Genomic DNA, 27,096 nt, shown 5'->3' with positions numbered 1-27,096 from the left:
ACATGCTGTAGAACTCAAGTGTTCAAAGAAACACATGAGCCCCATTCAAGGTGTGAGCTCTTAAAACTGATTCAGATAAGTACTAATCCTAATCATATCAGTGAATGAGCTACTTGTTTTAATCAAGGATTGCATAAACTAATATTTTGTATAAAAGAATAAGAGGTAGATTTTTTGTTTCTTTATGGAGCAAATCACATTCATTAGAAACAATTGAGTAAAAAGTATTCTCTGATTCAGCTAAGTCAACAGTCCTAGAGGTAAATGCATTTGCTTCATAGATCTCAGTAATTTAGAACGTTCAGTTCATCAAGCAATTTCTTACCTCAGGACCTGGGGGACCCAGTGGTCCTTGGGATCCAGGATCTCCAATTTTTCCCTTAAGAAAGGGGAAACAATTTTTTGATTATTTAAAAACAACCACCAGCAACAAAAAAAAATCTAAAACAAACAAACAAACAAAAAAAAACATCAGAAGGTTTTAAGATTTTTAAAACATTTATCTAGGAAAAAATCCATGAGAGTGGTGAGATGAATTTTCAATTAAATGGAAAAACCTATACCTTCTTCTCTTTGCATCTAACTAAGAGTAGTAGTTCTTGTTGAAGTCACAAGAAAAATGCCAATTAGTTTTAGACAAATAAAAGTGGAAGCTTTGGGCTGGTCCATGTAGCTGCATGAAGCAAAACTTGAAATATGTAGCTGTTTCCCTAATAAAGAACCATGCATTTTTCAGAAGTTGGAAATAAGTGTTATAGAGAATGGCTTATAAACTTATCTCGATAGCTTAACAGTCATTTATGATTAAGAAAGTTAATAGCTGTTTTATGATTAACATTAAATTAATGTTAATAAATTAACATTGCAAATATTATTGCAAACTATTAATATTATAATTTGCTCAACAGGAAAATTGGACACATTGCAAATGTAATAATGATTTTAAGGTATATCTTCTCTCCAACATTTTTAAACATTTGCTGCTGCCACCATAGCTGGGTGTTACTCAAGCTTGACTTGAACATTTTTTTTTAATGTTTTTAATGTAAGTGACTTTAACGTAAATGCATTCTACACATTTCAACATAATGTTATTTGCAAGACTGAAGTCTCTATGTTTAATAGAAGTCAAGACACTGATCATAGCTGCTCAGGAAAATGCTTAATGCACATATTCATTTTTAACTGCAAACAGGCCAGTTTCCCCATAGAAAGTTAAACAAACTTCCGTAAGTATTTTGCTGAATCAGAGTTAAATTACAAATTATCATATATATATAGCATACACACACACACACACATATAAAATATTATTTAATTTAATAATAAATATTGATTTAATAAAATAAATACACAAATTCACATATATATATACATATATATATTCACATATATATATATGTATATATATATATATATGGTCTAAGAGTCTAAGAGACTGGTGTGATTTATTCTTTAAAAATATTAGCTAATGACTTTCGATTCTCCACAGACAGGAGGCCGTTAGCAGTGCTAAGAACAAAAAGCCAGGTAACCCCTTGCTGCCCCAACATTTACAATCCCAGCAGAAGCACTAGCACTACACAGGAGTTTTTAAAGCTGCTACCAATCAGTAAATACTTGAATTCATGACTACTCCCATTCCTGTGAGAAATGACTGGCCATTATTAAGAGGATTTCCTATGCTCTCTCCAAATTCACCTAGCCCAAACAGTCGTCTCGGAAGCTCCCAGAGCTGTCAGTGGATTTGTTTCTAACATTACTGACATGTATTCTCCCAGCAAATTGAGTATCACAGAATGACTAACATATAAGCATTTCCATATTAAAATCAGACACCTCTATTGAACTCCGTAGTACTGTCTGACACACAAAAGCAGCTTAGACCTTCTTCTTTGTACTTCTTGATGTAGGTAGAATCTAGAAGATTGTATGCAGCAGGAACATAAAATACAAAGTAGTATCCAATACAATTACAAGTAGTGATACATTGAGAGCAAAAATTTATATTTAAACTTACTTGGGGTCCTGGTTTTCCCCTGATTCCTGGAGGTCCCGGTGAACCAGGAGCACCCTGAAAAAAAAAAAGAAAGCAAGCCATTAAATGCAAACAAAAACATGTCGTGTTACACTGAAAACAATAGATTGCTACATTTCGCTGCCCAAAACAGTTCAAAAAAACAAACAAACAAACAACAAAACTGTGGGATCAGAAATAACTTCTAACATTTGGCTCCCAACAAGAGTTTTCAGGGGATGGCCTAGGAAGGCCAGACCACATGTGCTACTAGCCACAGCTGACCCAGGTGAGGTGCACAGGAAACTCAAGGTTCAAGGGAAAACCCCCCTTGCAACACTTAGCAGGTCTGGGGTTACACCAGTTATTTTCTTATTTGATGCATCTCTTAACAGATAAAAGCCAGAACTCTGCCCATGCCCTTTACTTGTCCTTTTTCACTGCTTTCCTTAATTAAGTTTTAGAGTTTCTTAAATAAATGTTAATTCAGTGACACCCAGTAACAACAATTATGCATTTTTTTCTATGAAGCTGACATAACATTTTAAGACTTGGAAACAAACAAACGAAAGGCTGAAAATGGACAATTCTGTTAAAAAAAACAAAAACAAATCCACAAACAAACAAACCAAAAACCCAAAAAAACCCAACACAACCATAGGTTACCTTGTCTCCAGGGTACCCCTGATCTCCTGGATCTCCTGCAAGGCCATGGTCACCCTAAACAACACATTTTATACAGACACATTTATGGTTTAGAATTAGATAAGGAGAAAGATGATTCAAATTTAACACTGAAAAGTAACAGAGATCTGTGAATGACAATGAAATGGGCAATAGCACAGAATACTCTTTTATGTTCCATAGTAAATGCTTTGTCCAAAAGTTTGTCTAAAGTATCAGGTCTGGGTCTGAAGTACTTTTTAAAAATTAAAGTTGAAAGAGATAACAAACCAAAAGCAGAACCAGAAAAAATTGTGAGGCAGGTTATTTTACTCAAGATATGATGAAAGAAGTTTGAAAGAACTACATTTCTGAGATAATGGAAATATTTAAGTCACCTTATCACCTTTCATTCCAGGCTGTCCCATATTCCCTGGAAGACCCTATTAAAATGAAGGAAACAAAAATCCAGTGTATGCCTGTCGTTTGGAAGGCAGCATAGAGACCTGGCTGCAGGAATGTTCAGCGCCATACCATGGGCCCTGGAATTCCTGATGGTCCACTCAGTCCTGCTGGCCCCACGTCTCCCTATGGGACAGCAAAAAAAGTGGCTGTATTAAACATTTGACAAAGTGGAGCAACTTAGAGAACGATAACTGTACCATTTTCTGTACCACAAAGAGAAAACTAAACCTTTTTCAGGCTAAAAGCTTGGTTGAAAAGTATTCATATTATAAGCCCTTTATGGTTCCCATCCACATCAGCAGAAATACCAGCAACCGAAAGTCCCTCTTTTCCTGTAGGATGTGTCAGAGAGTAAGCAGTGGTGCATTGTGCAGTGGAGGGTTAGGAAGCCTTCCTTGTACTGCATCCACGCATTCAGTGAGTGGCTATCACTTTTAGGGTTACGTGGAAAAAATACGGAGTAAATATTGAATTTGGCTTAAAGTAATGATTCTACTTTCAGTTGTGACAACTTCTGAGGTTCTTCATCTCTCAGTTAGTTCTATAAGTTAAAACTAAAAGATTTGATTCTCCCAATATATAAACAATGCTAACATAAAATCTGATGAGCATGCAACTTCTGTTCTTATGTACCTTCGAACCTTTCCTGCATACTTCCTTTCTGGGATTTAAATCTATAGTTTCATGACAAAAAAAAAAAAAAAAAAAAGAACCAGAATTTTAAAAATTAAGAATCTTAAATGATCAACACAACTGCACAAGTTATATTAATGAAAGATTGTGAATGAAACAACTGTACTATAGACAGGGAAGCCTACTTTATACATATTCTGCCTCTGAAAAAGAAGGAGGGGGGGGAAAAAGGCCTTATTCCTCTGGCTACACAGGAACGTAGCAATAAATATCAATAAAATACAAATATCTTCACTTGAATGTGAAGATGTGATACAGAGTTTAGATCACTGATAAGGAAAGAGTTGTATAAGTATTTGAAACTGCCTTCTGCCTACAACAGCTTTGCTGTATAGTAGCACACATTGTTCAGTTTCGTTGAAACTGGCTAGCAGTCAGGAAACAAATTGCTTCAACCACATGAAGCATGCTTTGTCCACCACTTCCATGTAACAAATGAAATAAAAGCAAGGTATTTTTTTAGCCTCCCAAAAAAGGACAGAATACTTGGAAAGAAAAAAAATACAAAAATCAATGCTTCCTAATATTAGGATTTTTTTTAAAGAGGAAAAAGTCATTTTTAAAGAAAGGCTACCACTAATAACTGTGCTTGCAAATTCTCTCAAAGCTGTTGTCATACCAATACTCATGGCTGAGCAAATCTTGAGAGACTGAGAACTGGCATATTGCCTGAACAAGGAACACAAGAAATCAGAGGCCAGGGTGCACAAACCCATTTGGAGAGAAAGCACAATATGGGAACAGGGCTGCACCATACAAACCATCTGTGGTGATGCTAATCTCAGGGCTCTTGGTGAAATTCTGCAAGGGACTATGGTCCCTTATAAAGAACCTCTGCAACAAAGTAAAGCTCTTCCAATCATCTTCCTGACAGAGACACTGGGCATCAGAGCAGTTATATGATGTAGTACAGAGTCTCCAACAGATGGTGCATAATAGCACATTTTGCCAATCGTGTCTGTACACTTGTCCACACAGGAATCATGCCATTAATAATGAAATCCTCCTCAGCTGTGTTCTAATCTTAGTTCAAAATTCCAGTCAGACTTTCTGATGCCTTGGAAACTTCCAAAGCTGTTCACAAATCTGTAACAAATACTGCTGCACTATTTTCCTCAGCTGCAAAATCTTACCATATCAGTAAGCAAACACAGAGTTAACTCCTGCTGAGCAGCATTTCTAACATGTTTTGGCTCAGTGAAAGAGAATATCTTTAAAAACACTCCAAGATATCCATAAGATCTATTAAACTGTCAGAAGAATACACGATGACCCTATCTTACTGAGCTGTATTTGCACTTCGTAAGTACGTGTCTGTACATATTCTTATTCACACATTTGTCATCTCAAGCAATAAACTCTGTTGAAAATAGTTCATTTGCAAAATCATTTCTACCTCTTAAAATGTCTGTTTTCCAGTGCAGATATGTACAGCTCAGCTACAAGCACAGGTGTAAGAATCAAAGATGCTCTCTGCTCCATCAAAGACCCTTAATTCCTTGCGGTCAAATGGAGCAGCATCAGATGATGTAAAGTTCCCAGCACTTCATGGTATGGGGTGTGTCAAACTAATTCCAACAAAAGATGTGAACATGAGCACGTGCCCTGCAAAGTGCTTTTCCAAACTGTCACACTGCAAAACTCAAAAACTACAAACAAGAACAACTAGCTTAGTAATTACATGTGATAAAGAAAAATATGTCTGTTCCTGTTATTTACCTCTTGTCTTTCGAGTACAAGTTTCGTAAAGCAGGATAGCACATAATCAGTGCTTTTACATAGGCAGAACAGAGCAAGGTGGTGCCCATATATAAATGGGAGCTGGCAGGCCATTCACATGGCAGAATGTGTACTGACTTCATGCTGGTCAAAACCTAAATATGCCTTTTTTTTTTTTTTTTTTTTTTGGTCATTATGGTTATATTTTTTTGAAGCTTACAAACGGCTAAGACTTCGGCTGGTGATTGACTATAATTTATTTTGCAGAAAAATATTGACACTCAATTGCAGTATAAATGACTGCAACTCAGCAATATGGTAAGTAGAGCTTTGACGTTGTATATATTTGTGCTCATGAATTTTAGAAAGGGATAAGCTGATAACTAAGCTTAAGACAAAATAATCAATAACAGCATCTTTGCAGAAGCAATATATGATAGGTTTCAAAAAAAATTTCAATTCATTATAAAAAAATAATTATATTCATTATAAAAAAATAATTATCAAAATCCTTCAGATAAAATTCCAAAGAACACCGTGTAAGAAAGAAAAGCAAACTATAATTCAAAGCAAATTCTCAAGAGTGCAACTTCTAATTTCATGAATAGGTCAACTGGCTCAAATATGTCAGCTGGCAAGATTGCAACAAATCATGTCTGCATGATAAAGACTGGAAGCCACAGTGGTTCCTTCACCAAGCTTGTGCACCTTCATCACAGCAATGCCATAACAATCCTGATCAAGTAGGAAGAGATTTCTTAATAGCAATATTTTTTTGTTTTAATTGTCATTAAGAAGATAGTGATGACAGCTGAGCTGTCATACTTCAAAGGTGAAGTTAGATGATCATTAATGTAAACTAACAAACTTATCAAGAGTGTTTCTCAAGTTATAAATAAAGCTGACCAAAGGAAAACAACAATCTACCTTAGACACAACCATGGCTTTCTTAACCTGTGTATAAACACGCTATTTGCTCTTGTGTTACAAACTACGAATGATGCAGGGTAGCTGGCCTTGACTGAGCCAACACTGAAAATCAAACCCAGGTTCTCTACCAGTAAACAGTGGAAGTACTTGAATAATGAAGTAATTCTACAGGGTACAAGAGTATCAGTCAGTCTCACTTCCTCTGCAACATATTCATGTAACAGATTTTCTCTTGTGCAACTGAATTTATGTAAATGCAGTTTGAAAATTCACAATGGGCAGCCCAACATTCTTTAAAAAATATACCAGAAACCTAAATGTGAAACTACATTCAAAAAAGTTATTTTGCATGAAGTTTGGAAACCATGTACGGGAATGAATGAGGGCTGTGGACATCCTTAAAAAAAGGATGCCTGAAAGCATTGCACTCTTTCAAAAAGTAATACTGCATTTAGGAATAGAAACTTGAAAAATGTGGTTATTTCAAATAAAATACACAGACACATCAGATTAGAAATAAGGACACAAAAATCGAACCAAATATAGAAGTGCTTCATAACCAGCAATACTATACTAATTTCATACTGCAATTTCAATCATCACTAATGATGATCTAATCCAATCTGTTTAAACAACTGTCAGAATATGTGGATTATTGTATTTATTTTTATTATTTCACAAATACAAAGGACAGAAGTTCTAATGAAGCCACACCAAAATTATAATAAGCAATGTACTCACTCTTAGTCCTGGAAATCCAGGAGGACCAACACCACCAACAATTCCCTACAAAGGCAACAAATTTTAGATTTTAATAAATGTTTACTCAATCTTAGTGATCTGAAAAGAAAGTAATTTGGGATTTATATAGAGGGGTCCAAGAAATGACAGATTTTCATTGTATAAAATGTCTGACTGCAAAATTAGATCACACGGTATTTGTATCATGAAATTATTCCTGCGTTACCAAGGAATATACATTTTTTTTTAACCTTGATATTTCAAGTGGAAAGAAGAAAAAATTTTGGGGTGGGAAAAGAGCAAAAACCAGGAGAGTTTGCATAGATTCCTTTAAAACATAAATGGAACAGCAGCTCAGTGTGTTGAAAGACCTTTGGAAAATACTCTCTTGATGGCAAAATATTTCTTGATATAAACTATACATTTGCATTTTCTTTAATAAGAAATTTAGTAGTGCTCTGCTACCATCTGCGTTGTGCTCAAGTTTATCTCAACTCAGGCCAAAATTCTCAACAGTGCAGAAAATAGAGCAGCCAAGTCCGTCAGCACGGCAGCACCTGCAGCTGCAACTCTGTCCTCTTGCCTGAACAAGCCCTGCAGGGAGAGTCTGGGGGGAGTAGTGGGAGAAGTATTGCTGCTTGCTTAAGACAGCAGCAAAATCAGTTGTCTTGACAAATTAGAAGGAACTTGTCTGCAAATATTTTTGTTCCAACAGGCTTCTTGGTAATAGGGAAGTCTACTCTTGGATCCAGTATTTCTGAGTTTATTTCTGTTAAAGTACTATTCCTCCTCTGATCTTGTGAAAAGACATCTCTGCCCTATCAGGAAAAGAGGAAGACTTCGGAGTAGGAGGAGGGAGGGAAGAACTCACCTCTTCGTATGTTGGCAAGCAGCAGGTCACACAGCCCCTCAGAGTGCTCTCTGTGTTGCCATTGCCTGACATTCTCATAAGGGGAATTTTGCCTCAGTGACCAGAAACATAAAATACTTTTTTTCACACTGTTCTAAAAAGCTGGCATACTGCAGCAGCAAAATTTCTAAAATAAATTCCTAATAGGAAAAGGCAGGCCATCAGCAAGAACCCTTGCCCATTTACTGATGCTGGTCCACATAAGAACAGCTTTTAAAGATAAACTGATTGGAGTTTCCAAAGCAGCATCCAGCAATAAGAGTTGATTTAAATCAGCTCTCTTTTGCACAGCCCTGACTGGCTGTTTGTCTGGCCCAAAGCTTTTTCACTGGTTTCTCATATCAACTGAAACTTGAGTTTTGAGTCTGCTGCCAGGGTTTCCCTACAAATGCAGTGTGCCAGCAAGCTCCTTTGAGAGTGGCCAGTAAAATAACTTGACAGTGCTGCAGTTGGAATACCACTTTAAGCCTGCACACACTGCCAAGGACAAAGCTGTTATCATACTGATTATAACACAGTAAATGACATACTTATATCCAAAAATGACATAATTGTATTCAGTAGCAATTCAAAGGACAAAATCAACCATCAAGTCCAGAAACATATGAAAGCTGCAGCTTTGGCACAAAGGCAAACTCCCAATTGCTAAGGTGACCCTAGAATAATCATTTAATTAGCAATACAAAATCTTATTTAATACAAGAATTTTGGAAGACAAAAACACTCATTAGTAATGCAATGAGGTTAGTAAGATATCTGATTCTCTGGGAGGTGCATGCTCTTGGTAGCTATCAGGTTCTTTTCTCTCTCTTTCAAAAGAACTACTTATTACAGAAGTATCTTGCACTTTCCACATAGAATCAGTCCAGTATTTCTCTGTGAACTTCAGTATCTTGCTTTTCAAGCATAAACCTTTCTGCTTGGGAGGGAAGTTAATACTGAGCATTATGCATTTTATCATATAAACATAACATGATACTTACAGGATTCCCATCTGGCCCTGGGGGACCTCTGTCTCCAAAGTCACCAGGAAAACCCTAATGCAGAATAGAGAATGTTTGTTCTTTAGTATCCTAGACACAAAGGAAGGTCTAAATACCAAATTCCCATATGTATTAAAAATCAAGATAGCAGCAAGAGGGTTTAGAGAGAGTGGAGAAGGAACTGGAAAAGCTGAAAGTTTCAGCTACACAAATCAAATGGTACTTTGTTGTCTTCTAAAACCATAACCAAAAGAGATACAACTATAAAATGTAAGCGTAGAGAAAAATTAAATGACTGAATGTCTTGAGAGCAATATTAAACAATTATTTCAGTTGTTTGGAATCTCTTTTCCTATTTAGTACTTCAAATTCAAGATTATTTTTTCTCCTGTACCCTACCATATTCATTAAAATATTCGTCTTTCCTTCCTCCCTCATTCTTCCATAAACATTAATGGCTGCAGACTCTGTGCGGTATACATTTGTTAGAAATCAGGTTTTTCACCCTTGTAGCACAGCACTATCTTTAACCAATGTGTACACTTGTCATAGTCTGCACCTAGAGACTGAGACTATAAGTCAAACCAGACATATTAGCATCTCATTCTATCAGTTTTGATTCTAGAGACTCAATTATTAAGACAAGGATTATCAAACACAAGAATACAGAAGAATTCTGACTAGCATAATCAACTGTTAAAGTTTAAAAAAAATATTTCCATTTCTTGCTTGAGAAGCAAAATGATATGGAAATACACCACCATCCTTGCTCTAACCCTACTTGCTGTCTCCTCAGGTTTTGCAGACTATTTTACTTCTTTGCAATGGAACGCAACAACATAACAAAAGTTAGGAAGGGGCCTGATTACCTACGGCCATCATAATCCCATTCTCAACAACTTCTTATAATGAATGCTGATAAAACTACACTAGCTCCTGAAAAAGAAAGGAATATGCAACACAGGGAAACAGTCAGAAAAGTCTAACATGGAAATATACTACTACTACTACCAGGAAATGGTAGTAGTATTTTATTACATCAGTGTTACCTTCTAACAGTACTATAAAGCATATGAAGGATGAATATCCATATTGTTAATATAAAACAAATGGGACTGGTTTTCTACAGCTGTAATGGACTAGACATTCAAATTCTTGCTATAATTTACAAGGTCTGTTCTGCCATACTGGCTGTTGCCTGTAACTAATCCTATACAGGGGAAAACTACATAAAAACCATTCTTAAACGTGGTCAAACTATGTATGTAAAAGCACTATGTATCACACTTACAGTACAGACAATGCATTAAAACTACAGGAGACCCAGCCAAGCTTCATATTGCAAGCACGTAACGGAAAGAAATATGATACATATGCTTTCATTATGAAGTATTTTCTTTAAAGCATATTGTATACAAAATATAAAAATAAATTCTTCCTGTACCGTCATTACTTACCGAATATGCTGTTCTATTTCAAATATGCCAAAGATATTACAAGTTTGAATAACTAGTCACTAAACCTGCTAACTGGTAATATTTTGAATTTTACAAGTAGGATCCTTTGTAAGATATCAAACATGACAGCTGTCAGGCCCTTGAGATGATAAACTAAAAGGGAACAAATGCAACTGTTTGTGTTTTTCATAATGTTATTTTATCAGTAAAAGATCACAGCCCCTTCTTTTCTGATGCTTTATATCACTTTCTACAAGTAATAATCATACCCAGGATGTATCATACATCATGTAATCATACTCTACTACCGGTGAGAATATTATTATTGAAATGTTGTCCAAATAAATAAGTTGCATTCTAGAACACAAGGTGAGAAGCCTGACTTGAGGCACTATGCAATTTCCATGTCAAATTTCCTTTCTTGACAACACCCTACCCCAAAGCACTGCAGTAGTTAACTCAGGGATACTATGGCAAAAAACTCACATCACAGCTATCACTGGAGCTAAAATAACTGACGTTTTCTAAGTTTTCAATCCAGCAAAGTACTTCAAGTAAGGTTTGGTCCCAATATGAGTAGTCTTTAATCAAGTAAGTAGTTTATAGGAAGGATGTAGAATGAACCTTAGGATTGAGGAAAAAGAGAACATTACAAAGGAATCAATACCAGATTATGGGAATCAAATATTGTTTCTGCATTAGAAATGGATAATATTTTTTTCTTTTATTTCATGATCTCTGCTGTCATAGCTCTTTTTGGGAGTCTTTCTGCTTAACTTGGGGAAGATCTCTGATAGTTTACATCACTTATCCTCTAGATGACCCTTCCCAGGAACGCACGCTCTGTATATAGGTGTATATATGTATATTTTGTCATACACATTGCAAGAATATCCTGCAGGAGATCAAACCAGAGAACAAGCCATGACATGCCCGAGGAAGCGCCTGAAGAGACATCGGAAGGCCTGGCATCCTACTCCCCCCCCCCCCCCCCCCGGTGCTCCTTGTTTAACGAAGACTTTGAAGCAAATCACCATATCAATACGACAAGAAGAACGCTGAGACATCTTGGAAACAACAGGATGGCTACTGACTGACACCAGATAACTCGCAAATTAACAAGTAAATAACAAATGTAAATCTTCTGATAAGATTGTGAACATGGAGTACCCAACCAGTGGGGAAACAGGGGAGGGGGAGGAGGCAAGGGGGAGAAAACAGGGTATAAAGACTGCCATGTTGTGTCCATTGGCGCTCCTGCTTGCGGGACGCCCGCCATTGCAATTGCAAATAAAATCCGCTTTTATCAGAGATACCGTCCTGACAAAATTATTTGGATATTTCCAACAAGATGAACATAGTTAGGAACACTGCGCAGAGGTGCATCGGGTGCTGTCACCTCTGCCAAACCACTTTGAGTTGGTTTATATAATTTTAAGTCCTCATAAGAGCACAGTTTGGCACTGATAGAAGCTCTGCTTTTGCAAATGAAAAACACAACTGCTTCCTACAGCATATACATCACCAGCTTTCAAAGATGTAAAAAAAACTATTTAGTGGTGATCAGAAGACTCTGTGAACCTTGTCACTGAGAATGAAGTACACAGTGCTTTTGGAGTACCCTGTTATCGCCTCCTCTTCCTTTTCTATACTGAGCACAAGCTGTGCTTTCCATCCACGCTCACTTTCTTCTTAAATCAGCATGGGACTCAGTGGTACAGCTACCCAGTCCATGTCAACTACCATGATATATTGACAGCACTGACAGCTCTCACTCAGCAGTCATATATACCATAAAACAGCAATTGAATCAAACAAGCAAATTAAATGTTGTCATAAGGGCAGAAGCACCCAGTTCTGCTAGCTGAATAATTAAAAACCAGAATCTTAGTTTGTTTTTATACTTTATCAGTTTGATATCAGCTTCAGAAAGAACAGTATCATCTTAATGGCACTTCTCTCTGCATGCCTTTCTTTACACTAAAAAGAACTTCGCTGAAGGGTAGTGAGTTTTTTTGCTGGTATAAAACAAAACATAAAAAACAGAATCTTCTGTAATTTTCATCACATACACCTAGGACCATATGGTGGTAATCACACCACTCCTGCTGAGCATGCTTGTTCAACGTGGTAGATGGAGGTCATCTGAACAGCTAAGCACAGCTGAGCGCAGGACTGGAGAATGGCATCGCAGTAGAAGACCATAAGCAATTTAAAATTGGAAACTCCTGGACAGCTTCAAAGACCTAAAATAATAAGGTTGCAGCAGAAAACAAAGGACTTGGCATTGCAAATATACCACAGGAAATAAGTGAACTTTGATAATGTGTATTTGGCAGATTGGTGTTTACTCTCAGCTGTAGAAACATATGTTAACTAGAGGAGAGCTTTAATTTACTGTTGTCCAAAAATATCATGGATTACAAGCAGTTGATTTCCCTTCAAAACAACAACAAAGTCAGACCTCACAAAACTTGCATCATATCTGTACATCAAGCTAACACCAATTTTATCAAATATGTTTATATGTTCCTGCCCTTTTTTTTTTTTTAAATCCTGAGAGAGCTGATGTCAGTACACAGCAATGAGGCTCATCAGGTTAAGCAACCTTCACTTCAAAATAGAATTACTGCTTGGAATTTGCAGCATCTCAAAGCAATAACTGGAAACTAGAAAAAAAAAAATATATTTTTCAACTTGAGTAAAGCTATGGAGTGAATTACATGGAGTATATTTACATTGGCAGTAGAAATCATAAGTAGTATTAGAAGCTTTACCTTTCTTCCTTTAGGCCCTCTTTTTCCATGGAAGCCTGGAATGCCCTGAGAAAGAAATTATTCATCATAACTAGTTTTTTTGTTTGTTTGTTTTTGTTTGTTTGTTTTTTTCTTCTTCATCAGCTTAAATTCCAGTACTTAAGGCTGCCTTTGACTGGAAAAGACAGCCTGAGAAGAAGCACGATTAAACAAAAAATCAACCAAAACATAGTTTTATTGTGGACATTGTGAGGCAACTGACAATTGCTTCAATGAAAAATAATCATGGATCTCAGTGGTCCTAAGAACTATTCACATAATAATTTGTTGTGACGTATTCATATAATTTCCTAAACCTCAGTTTTGCTTTTAGGCAAACTCAAGTAGTTTGACCTTGTGCATTTTTCACCATTTTAACATATATAATCACCTAAACATTAATGCTTCCTTGATGTTCTATCATACCTACCCTTTCTCCTTCAGATCCTCTTTGTCCTGCCACTCCTGGAGGTCCAATGAAACCCTAAATAAATAAGAACAGTTAATGATTACAAGATCGCTTTCCACCAGAACTGCTTATCCGTCAGTGTTACAAACTGGATTAAAGATCTATGGATTAAATCCAGGCTTGTTTGAAATTACCACTGAAACTCTACTGACATCAACATGACCAGGATTTACTCTGCAGCTAACAGCAAAAGTAATTCCCTATTATATAGGTACTGAATAAATTAACAAAGAAGTATGGACAAAGTGTTCCAGTAAGTTAGGCTTGTAGAGACTTTATTATAATACATAAAACATGAAAAATCCTATGAAATTAGACTTCTCTCTGAAATGCAGCAGAGATGTTACTTATTTTCAATAACTTTGTCTGACTTTTGCAATATGCAATCGTACTAGGAAGTTTGTCTTGTCGTAAGCAAAATGTCCTCCTTAAAGGGCAGTCACAATGTATTTCTCTCCCAGTTTTCTCTCAGGATGTCAGAAGCAGATACTCTTGTACAATTGTGTGGAGATAGAAACATGCTGTTGGAATGGTGATTTTTCAAAAAATAAGTACAAGTGAAAATGCATTAAAAGATTCAAACCGAGATTGAAACAGTTAATAGTTAAGAAAATAAAAAATCCCTTGTTTTCATCCTTCTCTCTAGCTGAGTATAATGTAATTTTTAAATTTCTTTTCTTTTGTGCCACCTCCACGACACAGTCATGCGTCTCAGTAGACTACGTCATTTTTGTTGCAAGCTGTCTGTAGAGTTCACATAAAGAGCTTAGTCTTGAGACCTTACAGGCGTTCGTGCCTCAAATTACTTATAAAGCTAAACACTGGTCATTTTTGCCTTGTGTCAGCAGACAATTGGTAACTTTTCAGGAAGCGACTGCGATCACTTAATGCCTCATTGGTTGAGAGGAGAATGAGACAAAATGCAATTAGAATTTGAGCAAAAATAAAGTGAAGAAACAAAGAGGCACAATCCCTGAGGGTGCAATATCTGTTGGTACTTGATCCTGACAAACTCATTTTTCCCCATCGCTGTAATGAAAACTGACATAAAAGTAAAACACACACACACAAAAACCAACAAACCAGACTAGTATCTAAAAAGCTATCGCAGGTAAATGCTTTTAGTAATCTCATTTAAAAAACAGATAAGAACAAATCTACAGTAAGCTTTAATAGATGCAAGAAAAGACAGAGAACTACTCAGCAACCTGTACAACACAAGGTCTTATGCAGTGTTTATGTGACAAGAGTGTTTCCCTTAATCAACCTCTGTAGCTACTGCAGATTGCAATTGCCAGATACATCTACCTTCTTGATAACTTCCGTCATGGAAGTAATGCTTCAGACAGAAAATGTCCACTTCTCATTCCCAGCCCTCACATCCCCATGTTCATTATTGCTTTACTTTTCTTGCCCGTATGCATTCCGAATGAGAGGAAGAGCAACAGGAGATTACTCAGCATAGCAAAAAATGTAATATTGTTATTTTGAAATAAACACCGATTTCTCACTTTTGAATTGGGCATATAACTGTCAGGAGTGAGTACAACTCCTCAACCACTTTATTACATACATTATATGTGATAAAAGACACACGTGCCAAAATGCTTGATATTCTTACTTACCCTTGCACCTTTAGGGCCTGGGTTACCTTCTGGTCCAGCTAAGCCCTATTAAAAAAAACAAATACGTGTGTTGTAATTCATTTAAGTAAACAGATATGCTTTGTTTGAAAAATACACATATATATATTTGTCAACTATGTAAAAATGATCATGACTGATGAGGATATTATCAACCAGTATGCTGGGACCATGTTCAGAAAGGTCTCTCATTACTTCATAACTGAATCTCAGACAGTGCTTGAAGCTTCCTTTGTATTACAATTATTTCTGCTTGGAGTAAACTTTTTCCAGACCTAGTGATCTGGCTTTATGGTGACAAAATTTCACAGGGATTTTCATAAGCTTTTACATTTGGACACAATTCAATTTATTTCCAAGCTAATGTCATAACTGTGTATGTAGTCCAAATGTTCTAAGTATTTTATGTGATTCAGTGCAAACCTGTTATCATCCATTACAACGTAAAATATTGTAACGGAATATTTAAATACATAGTCATTACAAACCTAACCCAATAAACCAGTATTGGTCAATTTCACTCTTTAAGACAACATAAAAACACAAAGTTAATAACTGAATTTGGTTCACATACCTTTTTATAGGGAAAACAATGAATATTTCTACTTTGTCTTATTTGTATTACTGGACTGAGGTATCTGTTACCTTACATTAAAAAATAAGTCAGTATTTATGTAAGTGCCTGGTTTGCTGGTTCTTCTTATCAATTAACATAAATTTTTTCCCATCTTGTAAAATATTGTTTCCCTAAAAGGTTGAAGAAATAGTTTCAGCAATGAAGTAAATACACTAGGGCAAATCAGGAGGAACTATACAGCAATAGGCAGTCTTCTATTCCTTCTGAATTTAAAATATGAAGTCAAAACACAGAACCACAAGAGGTTCTGTGAATTACAACATTAAGACATTAGATACAGTGATCTGTGTGCACTGGAAAGGTATAGCATTATGACTATAGCATAGGATGTGAGCCAAAGCATTATGTTCTTAGTGGTTTCAGAAGAGCTAGACATGGTACTTTTGAAAGAACAAATAAAAAGAACCAAACTACCAAGACATTAGCATAGTTACTGCACCTGCCTGCCAGGGTAACCAACTGCCCCAACATTGCCAGCCATTCCTGGAACTCCCTAAACAGAGAAGAAGAAAAAACAAACAAACAAACAAAAAAGCAAACAAAACAAAACAAACAAACAGAAAACAAGCTTAATGTCATGTTTAGACTTGTACATATCATTATATGTAAATAACTCCATCAACATCATTTACACATCCTTACAAAAGCATTACAAGAGTAATGTAAGACTTTGTGGAAAAAAAAAACATATACCACTTAGTTTCATAACAAAAATATATATGCAACTTATGGAAATAGTTGAGGAGGACTGTAGGAGACAGGTTCTTATAGCAGTAAGCAACTGCACTGGTCATAGCTATATTTTAACAAATATGTGTTAAAAGTTTCATTAAAGAAGAATCCTTTTGCCCTTATAAAGTCACCTTTCCACCTTCTTCCTGTTGTTGTTTTACTATTCAACATCTGCACAACTGTTTTTTGAAAAAGATGCTTTTCTGAAATTATACTACATGCTATGCTCCCATCACAAGAACATGAGAAGCTTCACCTAGGTCTGTTCACTTAATTTCCTTTTATGAAAGCCAAATCCATAACCTGGACAGTATCCTAGCCTCAACTTCCCACCCATTGTCATATGCCAGTGTTACTATAGTAATGGATCAGGACACCCTCTCTAAGCTCTTCACAGCTGATTTATGGGAAACAGCAGTAACAGGAACCAGAACTCAGAAATGCAGAGACTTTCCCTGGAGAAAAGGCAAGGCTGGGTAAGGGCCTGGGTATCCTGATCTACCTGTGGTGTCCCTGTTCATTGCAGGAGACTTGGACTAGATGGCCTTCATAGATCCCTTCCAACTCCAAGGACTCTATGATTCTGTGAAATACAGGTTGCTGTATTTTTTTGTTTCAATGTTCTGCCACCTGTTTTCAACTGGAAGCGATTCATTTTCTGACAGATGTTCTGCTGTGGAGATAGTATCTACTGTCTTCTATTTTGGCTCAGAGGGAACTTACAAAAATGTGTATGAAAAAGCTCAAAATGTAGTGGAATTTTTTGCATTTACAGCCTCCTTTTAAAATTCTGCTACCAGCTATTCGAAGAGGTCAACAATGCACAAATTCAGAGGAATATCTACCTTTACTCTAAAAGCTTCTAAAACCTATAGGCATGGTTAAGTGCTACAGATGACTACTGATCTAACTTATCTTCTCCAGCCAAGTCTGAAAATGGCAGCACTAAGAACTACTTGCAAATCTAAATTCTTCCCCTCGAAGTGCTCTCTTAAAGAAGTCAGAGTATTTTCTAAACAATAACAAAGGAAAACATTTACAGCAGTAGTAAGAGAACACTGAGGTATCACACAGTTGCATATTGCCAATTTTCACATTCTTTAATTGAACTGAACTTCAAAAGGAACTCATGCTTGATTGTGCAAATAGCAAGCAGAATTATTTTTTGATGCAAGTTGCACCTTTTTCCCTCCATGGGAACTGATCTATTACTTTTCCCTATCAACTCCTTTAAAGTTTGAGACACTATTCTCCTGAAGTTAACAATGAATTTTTCTTCCACTGGCTCTCACTGCAACCATCTACTACAGCCATCACGGTAAAATTTCTGTGGGTCTATAACAAAAACCACTCACTGAGAAAAGTATTGTGGAAAGAGTATATTAAAGTTATGCATGATACTTATGTATTTTTTATCTCCTTTCTGGTGTCTATCATCTGTTATTGCTGTCATTTCCCTCTGACTGTTGCCCAGAAGGGAAATCATGTTTCCACTTATTCTGCTGCTAGGCGCCTTGCTCTTGCTAATGCAACATATTCAGCAATTAGTTGTTGCAAAAAGGTTGCTTCTTGAACTACATGGAGGTGAGAAAAGGCACTGAATAAGCACTTCATTTGCAACATACTAGAAGACTAAAAATGCATTAAATTAGTACATTGAGAAAATCTAAACAGTAGCTCTAAAATTTCACAAAGATTTCTGCTAAGCTAGCATGATAGCTGAAGATAAATAAGTCAGTCTTTTCTGTTTCATCTAGGCCATTCTTCACCACACTGATCATTATGCAATCTGAATCCTTAAGCAGTTGGTAATTTACACTGATTACTTGTACTGAATATTTATATTGGATTATGCATTCTTCTATCATGAAATGCTCATCTAAAGAGTACAGTCAACTATGTCTTCATTACTTACCTGCTCACCCCTTGGCCCTTGAAGTCCCATGAAACCTTTATTACCCTGCAGGTAGAGAAACAGATCCGTGATAAATAGTTAAAAAAAAAAAAAAAAAACTGATTTTTTCTTCCCACTCCAGTTTCCCATTATCAAGAAAAAAACAAAAACAAACAAACAAAAAAAAAAAAAAACACATTATCCAAACTTGTTTATGTTATCTCAGACATCCTCAGGGAAGAACTACCTTGCAGGACACAGTATTTCTTTAAAACAAAACAAAACAAAACAAAACACTTAGAATAAATTCTAGCCCTTACAGAATTCCTACCAGTGAAGAAAATAGCCTGCTCCTCATCCCAGAAATCTTTCTTGTGGTGCTGGAATCACAAAACTGTAAAACTTTAATCATTTCAACCATTATTTAACTCTTAAAAGGAAAAAAAAAAATTAAAAATACACTAGAATGTGCTATCCACCTCAGTATACTTGAAATAGAAATCTTCTTGGTCTTTACGCTCACCAGAGCAGACCCAAGCAAGCTGACCTGTAATAGTGCATGATCATGCATAGGCCAAGTATCTGTTTTCCACATACTCCTTGTTCTGCATAGAAATCTATCACAAAACTGGTTTTTAAGGTGTGATTGAACAGTAGGAGTGTCTTGGATCACATGGAATATCTGGCTGCATTGGGCTACAGTATTCTTAGCCAGTACAGCTTTGAAGTGACACAACAGACCCACTGTAAGGAATTCTGCAACTGATTTCAGAGAGCCAGATATCCTCACATTTTGGATAAGCTTCTGTTGAACTAAAAGTGTGCTGCTGTATTGAATTAGTCATTTTATACAAGATTAAAGGACAGAATAACTTCACTCAGTGATAATTTTAGGTAATAGAAGAAAATTACACGTTAGGCAATTTTTCTGTTATGGGATTGTTTAAATAATTTTGTTCCAAAAGAGATGTATTCATTAAGAAACCCAAAGGCCTCCTTTTCTCTCAACTCAAAGCAGGTGTGTCCTTTCATTTTGCTAATCACACATGGGATATTGCTGCTTTGCAAAATTATAAGGCATTGTGTTAATGCCTTATAACTTGAGTCAAGTAATTTTGATATGTTATCTCACATCTGAGAAAGCAGCTCAGCACTGCTGTTGGAAAAAAAAAAAGTTAAAAAATTTGTAATTGATATCTGAGATAAACTTGTTAATCTGATTGTGGATAAACAAATTGCTACAAAATATTCTGATTTATTACAGTAATGTAAGAGCCGGTATTCTTATCAAACTGATAAAGCAGAACTAAAGATGCCAGTATAGATGCCACACATTTAGATTTCTAATTGTGCCTCAGAAGGCCATAAATTTTGTTACAGTCCCATTATGTATTTCATGAATGTTGCCAGTTTCAGAATTTCATCCTCTTCTTCTGATCAAATGACCAACTAAAAATAGGTGTCGCTGGAAGAAATATCTCAAAAATCAATAATTTCAGTACAAGAAAAGTGATGCTATACATGCAGTCACTCACAGAGAAGTCTGTCACAGTCCAGTTTTAAAGTGGGCGGGTTTAGCAGAAAAGACAGCTGCATGGACAAACTCAAAAGAAGGAATACAAGGAAATATGGGATGAAGAAGGGCTGACCTGTGTACATCTGTCTACACAAAAGCATCTTCTGCCTGAGGAAAATTGCAGCAAACTCCTATTTTAGAATATATGTTCAGAGTTAGCACAGTCTTAATTCACTTAAAGTCATTTAAGTGTTTGAAAATGAAGCTAAGGACCCAGAGTAAGTGATGTCTGCACACAGGAGAACCATCCTTACGCTGACAAATCTCCACCCAGTTACCCAGCTGTCAGAGGCAACTACCTGCCTGTCTGCAGAGGTAAAGCAGGCCCTTCTTGTGGAGGGAAGAGATCCAGGGGATTTCCATTCTTGCGAAGTCTCTGGACTACTATAAGGAACGTTTTTCAAGGGCTGATTTTAAGATTACACTGTCAGAGATGGCTCAAGATAAGATTTGTACTCTGGAAACAGTATTCTCTGCAAATGAACTCTTAAGTTTCCAGTCACCATTTCTCTGCTTCAAAGATGCCTGAAAATCAAGCTCTTAAACCACTCATGAGCATGCAATTCTCTGTGCTTATTCTAGAACAAATTCAGAACCTTACCCTGAACAGAACAAAGCTTGGTTTTGAGTTTGTGTTACAGGAAAGATAAATATGTCATGTTTATACGCAGACACAAAGATATGTACTCTGACACATGCTGTGTAATGAAAAAGGTCGATCAAAATTATCTGTTCACGAAGTCTTGATTGTTAACGTACTTTTGTTTTACTATCTCACAACAAGAACAAACCAACAAAAAACTATAGTCCTAGCTTCATAGAAAGAAATACATAAATTTCTAGTTATAATCCAAAGCAGCAGTTTATCCACACTTTCGTAATGCACTAAGGGCTTCAAAAAATTTTAAATTTTTTATAAAATGAATCCTTTTAAGAAACATTTCTAACATGATCTACTGAACTTATTCAGAAAAGAACCAGAAGCATACAGCTTCTCAAAAATTATTCAGGTCAAAGAAGTGAAAATAATATACAAGTTTGTCTCAAATTTCCGCAACATATTTTTGTATGAGCTCCGAACAACATTGGACAAAGTCCAGAAGCAGAAAAATTTTGAGTAGAAAACTTGTTAAACAAAACAAAATCCACAGGCACAGCCAAGGCAGTCCTGTCCAGCGGAGGGCAGCAGGCATTGCGATACACCCAGAGCAGCTGCATGGCCACCATCACCGCAGTTAGTGTGGAATGGATACCGGGTTTGCAGAACAAAAAGCAAACCCTGGACTTAAGTGTTTCTGGAAGACGCTAACAAAAATCAGTATGAAAAAAGTAATTTTCATGAGAATAACATAGGATTATTAAAAGAAAGTCTGGAAGAATGGTAGGCTCATTTGCTATCAATTACTTTTAAGAAACTGCTTAAGTCAGCATGAGCCATCTGTGAAAAAAATCAAACAATTTTTGACACTATTAATTGTCATATAAGATTTTCTGATATTCCTTTTTTAAATGGAAGAGAAAGTTGATCAGAAATAAGTTATTTACTCAACACTATGTCAGTTACCCAGTAACACTGGGCTACAGAACAAAAATGGAAGTACTTGTTTTTATCCTGCAGTTTATTCTTGTATCTAGATGACTTCACAGCTATTTCTACTTACATTCCTTTGAAAACAATTTCCAAGATCACAATAAATTGACAGAAAATTACCAGTCTGACAGCATGTTTACCCATTTATATATATTGAAAAGTGATGCAACTAATTCTGAATTTGTCATTAAAATATTAAGCATGAAATACTTTTTATTGTTTACAGGTTCAGTGCTGTTCAAAACCTGGTGCTCTTGCAATGCGGGTCAGGCAGAAGTTAACTTAAACGTGGTTCTAATTAGTGTCTGATGTTTACAACATGCAAACAGAGCGTAAAGTTTCCAGTGATCAAGTGATCCCAGTTCTTCACTCAGTCTCTACCCTCAGATAAGGAGTGAATTCTTGTGGCAGGAAGAGAGCATGATGGCCATGAGATTTTCATTTCCTTGCCCCTAAATATCAGTCTCATAGTCCAGAACAAGTGACAGCTGCTTCCCATATAAAGAGCTTTAAAACAAAAACTACTTTGTTTTCTAACCATAAACCTGATGAAAGAAGAAAGCATAATAGTTAGGGAATCTCAAGGCTGCCCAAGTTCAAGTGAGTAACAACAGCTATCAATGTCCAGACTTGTTGGTTAGCTCTCACAAGCGGGGATGTAAGTTTTTGATGCAGCTACGTGTTTGCCCAATTCAAGAACTGGGACCACACATGTTTGGCCAAGTAAATTTCCACACTCCTCCTGGCATTACTTCAATGATAGCTTCCTTTTCTGATCACACATTCACTGTTTCTGTCAATTCTAGAAATGACAGAAGATGTAGATGATATATTTTTTTTTTTCTCAAGACAATGTCAAATGAAGATGTCTTATAACACTGAACACGCGTTTTGTTGCAATACCACTTCATCTTTAGTCATTAACAAGCAAGCCTTTAAGTATTACTTCTCCTTTATACGTCAAGGTAAGACCATGAATACCAGAGCCCATCTTTCTAAAAATTTATTCCATCCTTTTGATGGACACTTTACAACTGCCTTTAATGTTACATACTACTAAATTCCACTGTTTTATCTGTTTTCCATTCTTTTTATTACACTTGCAAAACAAAAATGTCTTATTAAAAGACAGTATATAACAGCACTTTTCCTCCAGCTTTCTTCCTAATTTTTGCCAGTCTATCTATAATACAGCCTAACCAGAGCAGTCTACAAGACATGCCAGATATTCTCTCCTTCCACATAAACTGCATTTACTCCCTCACTCTGTGTTTATTTATTTATTTTAAGATTGTCTCATTTTCTCTAGTGATATCATTCCGTTTCCTTTTCCAAAATTCTTTGTTTGCCTTCTGCCTTCCTGTATACATAGGACTGCTGTAATTTTTATGCTTTTGTTAATGCAACATCTAGTATCTGACTTTTTCACACTAAAAAAAAAAAAAAAACAAACAGTAGCACCCAGAATTGGAACTTATTTCACTTGGCTTCTATTTAGCAATTTAGGCACATGTTTGCAAAAGTAGTAAGTAATGCAGAAGTACTATCAGCGAAAGAACACGATCCCATAGAGCTTTTTGTATACTGCGAAGTACACAAGGTAGGAAGAATAAGCAAAAGACTGAAAATCGAATACAATCAATCTTAAAATGGCTGTAACTTGCAGGCAAACCTACACAACCAGAAGGGGCATGCCGTGCCTGCCATAATTTGTTTGCTTAGTTTTTGAGAGAAAGTTTTGCACTGATGGACTTCTGACCATTTTGACATTTGACAGTATCAGTAGTAAGCAAAGCTCATATACTTTCTATTCTTTCTTCTTTCTGGTGGCTGTAGTACTGAGCCAGGGAGGACTATAAGAAATAGGAAACAGGAACATACCTTCTGGCCTTTGATCCCTGGTGGTCCTGAAAAGCCTATCGGGCCTGGATCACCCTGTACAATGACAGTTAGAATCAAAGTTGCATTGGACCACGGCATAGGGCTACCAACATGTAGCAAGTCATATCTTCTCCTGAACATTTGGTGCAAAAAAGATGATGATGATTATTATTTTTAAATCGGGCACAGGTTATTTTTTCTTAAATTAAAAAAACTTGAGAAGGATATATTTCCTCAAGTGCTATCAACTGGTAATAGTGCTTACTTTAAGAACTCAAACCAGTGACAACTCTAAAAATGCCGTATCTGATATTTGTTGATTACAGATGCATGCTATATATGTTTAGGCATAGCTCATACTTATATGTGGGTGAGCTTTAGACTGTTCAATACTATATCCATGACAGTTTGGGCTCCTGCCAATGAATATACCTTGAGTTTCAAGGGGACAGGTATAGCTCATGACACTGGTTAAGCTGCCAGAAGTACAAGCTGGTTAGCTTAAAATAATGTTGCAATTTCTGCAAAAGCAGCATTAAGTTTCTTATCAGTGCATCAACTGAAATGTTTCTGAATTCTGCTCAGTAGTTCTTTAACACTGAAAATACATATTTAAGAATGTTAGTGTTTGATAAAAACAGAGAAGTCTTATTTTACATATGCAACAGCAGTTAGTAAACAACAGTTATTAGCTAACAATTGACTCATTATGGATAGAGCAAGTCCTGGACTTATCTCTCTTTTTACTCAGCATAAACATTCCATAATTGAACTACAGCAAATAACAGCAAACTCCTAATAAAATTTTGCATAAATACAAGTCATTCTAAGAAGAGAACACATTAGAATGCCATTAAATGTTTAGCATTGTCACTTTCATTTAAAAGTTTCATATGCAAGCAGCAGTAGATTTTTTTATCTAAAATTAGCCACAAGCTAAAAGCCCACAATTTCTATGAAGAATCATACTAAATATCTATATATTATATATCTATATCTATATAACTATTTTGCAAAGAGTGAACAACTGCTAACTTGGCTACAGAAGCCTACAAGGAGCTAGGTGGAAAAGTCTCAAACATGAGGACAAATCTTAGCATCAAGAGTCTGACTAACTGCAATAAAAATTGACTGGCTGCAATACGGTAAAGAATAATGAATGCATTTGTCAGATTTTGTCTGTTTGTACTAATGCACAGTCCTAAAGAAAACAGGAATTAGTACTTTGTCATTCCCCCAAACAAAATAAAACACATAACTTACGTTTAATCTTTGAGTAGTATTTCCCATTTACCTGTGGTTCATTACATCACCTGTATCTCCACTGATCAGTCTCACAGAAGTGTCAAAACATATCAGAAGTACAATGCACACAAAGCATTGTCTTGTTATAGCTCGTGTGACCGTTAAACAAGACTTCAACATTTTTCAATAATTAAGTAAGTGTTACCTTTTCTCCACGTTTTGCCTGTCCTGGGGAGAATCCTGGATCCCCTTTAGGGCCCTATTGCAGAGAAATTAAGCTTATTAATATCAACAGGGAAGAGACTTTTTAAATTATATATGTGGAAGCATATGCTTTTACTATTGTAGCAAGAGAAAGGGAGATACATATACATTATCTATATCACCAAAAAGTTACCAGACAAAAACTTGCAGTGAATCATGGCAAAATGCAATAAATCACACTAAAAGGAGATCTGTTTTCTAAATTCCATGTCACAACATTTGATTACAAGTTTTCAGTTGCAAATTGTCTGAGGATACAGATATGTCAGTGTGCATGTATTCACAATTATAACTGAATATAAATCCTGTTTCATACTTTACCAATAAAATTTCCATATATTAAACTAACACAAAATGGATATCAGCAGAGAATGCCGCTATTCCAATTTCCAATGCAAAAATATTTTCGATTCCTTTGCATAGTAGGTCTGTTTATAGCTGTTCACTTGTTTCGAAAGCTTAGCTTTCCTTATCACAGATTGGCACATCCTAACAATGCTATGTAATTATATCGTTTTTCATTATAGTGATTGTTAAGTTTTTATCTCCATCCCAAATTTCTAGCTCTCCCAACAAGCACACTTTCAGCAACCACTTTTATTTTCATAGGCATCCCCAGGAGACTATCCACGAGATTAATACATTCCTACACCGACGCTTGGAAAAAGTTCTGAAGCACTCCCACTAAGCAGAACACGTAGAGTAAATTGGCATGTCAGGCCACAAAGAACACAGTTCTTCAGCATGGTAAGAGATATCTGAATATTTTTCAGCAATTTGTTTGCATTTAGGAAGGCTTATTATTACATTCCTTGAACAAATCCAGTTTGTCTTCTGCTTCCATTTTCCAATGCTGGCACATTAAACTAAGAGTGGAAATAAAATTGTGATCAGCTCTCAACTAGTTAAAATAATAATGAAAAAAAAAAAAAAAACAGAAAACTAGGCCATTGTTACGCATCAATTTTGGATGAATACTTAGCCACAGGTCAAGATGCAAAGATAAAAATAAAGCGCCTTGTTATTTAATATATGTAACATTACAATGTAGTTAGAACAAAGTCGAAATTTACAAGACAGATTTTCTTGAACTAATCCTTTTTCCAGAGAGCCAAAAATGCAGCCAAGTTCTATGAATACTTTTTAATTACTTTAACATCCCTATCAGGAATTAAATGCTGAGGACACTCAGCTATTGGTGGGAACTGCTTGCACAGGTTCAGGGATGGAATCTGGTACCCTGAGAAAATCAATTGAAACACTGAGAAGGATGTGAACTAACATTATTCCATGCCTCAAACAAGTGCATAAGGATGCTTCAACACAAAAAGGAAAAATGCATGAATTTCAAAGCTGCATTAAGTCAGTGACAGAATATTGTTGCAACTTATCTGCTATGTTTTGAGATCCAAAGCGTGTTTAATTTCAGTTTACGTAGTCTGTGTAGGTCAGGTGGATGCTCATAGTCAATCCATGGTGAGCACCTGGATAGCTTCTACTTAAATAAAGTTTCAGAAGGCACTTGTATTGAAAGGATAATTTATAATCTAACAAATTAAGAAGAGTGCTACCCACCTACTGAAAAGTTTGTATGTATATATACACATATGTATTTATATATGTGTGTATATATATATACACACATACACACACACACACACACACATATGTATAAACACATGCATATGCACATACATTTCTATTCTTAAATTCATGGATATGGCTACAGACTAAGTAACGATTATGACCCAATGGAGTGCAAAAATACATTATTAAACAAATCCTAGGAGT

The 27,096-nt window shown here is 36.0% G+C and overlaps 1 protein-coding gene across 7 annotated transcripts in view; it reads right to left on the bottom strand.

Annotated features, from left to right (window-relative positions):
- The window catches only part of COL24A1 (collagen type XXIV alpha 1 chain), a 120,678-nt gene that overhangs the window by 70,589 nt on the left and 22,993 nt on the right, over nucleotides 1–27,096 (bottom strand). For 6 of the 7 annotated variants that reach the window (XR_014885361.1, XR_014885362.1, XM_085232396.1 and 3 more), the window contains exons 6-19: nucleotides 25,247–25,300; nucleotides 23,797–23,850; nucleotides 18,770–18,814; nucleotides 16,562–16,615; nucleotides 15,468–15,512; nucleotides 13,804–13,857; nucleotides 13,356–13,400; nucleotides 9,122–9,175; nucleotides 7,229–7,273; nucleotides 3,215–3,268; nucleotides 3,079–3,123; nucleotides 2,684–2,737; nucleotides 2,021–2,074; nucleotides 326–379 (exon numbers count right to left, since the gene is read on the bottom strand). Coding sequence is in view for 5 of the 7 variants with exons in the window: in XM_085232396.1 (XP_085088522.1) it covers nucleotides 326–379; nucleotides 2,021–2,074; nucleotides 2,684–2,737; nucleotides 3,079–3,123; nucleotides 3,215–3,268; nucleotides 7,229–7,273; nucleotides 9,122–9,175; nucleotides 13,356–13,400; nucleotides 13,804–13,857; nucleotides 15,468–15,512; nucleotides 16,562–16,615; nucleotides 18,770–18,814; nucleotides 23,797–23,850; nucleotides 25,247–25,300 (711 nt within the window). In the remaining 2 variants the exon portion in view is untranslated. The remainder of the gene's footprint in view (nucleotides 1–325; nucleotides 380–2,020; nucleotides 2,075–2,683; nucleotides 2,738–3,078; nucleotides 3,124–3,214; nucleotides 3,269–7,228; nucleotides 7,274–9,121; nucleotides 9,176–13,355; nucleotides 13,401–13,803; nucleotides 13,858–15,467; nucleotides 15,513–16,561; nucleotides 16,616–18,769; nucleotides 18,815–23,796; nucleotides 23,851–25,246; nucleotides 25,301–27,096) is intronic. The other variant, XM_085232395.1, reaches the window with a different exon arrangement.

The sequence above is a fragment of the Meleagris gallopavo genome, chromosome 10 (genome assembly GCF_905368555.1).
Source record: "Meleagris gallopavo chromosome 10, MGAL_WU_HG_1.1, whole genome shotgun sequence".
NCBI classification, from domain to species: domain Eukaryota; kingdom Metazoa; phylum Chordata; class Aves; order Galliformes; family Phasianidae; genus Meleagris; species Meleagris gallopavo.
The sequence above is the reverse complement of the archived record's forward strand: the minus strand, read 5'-3'. Positions and strand labels throughout refer to the sequence as shown.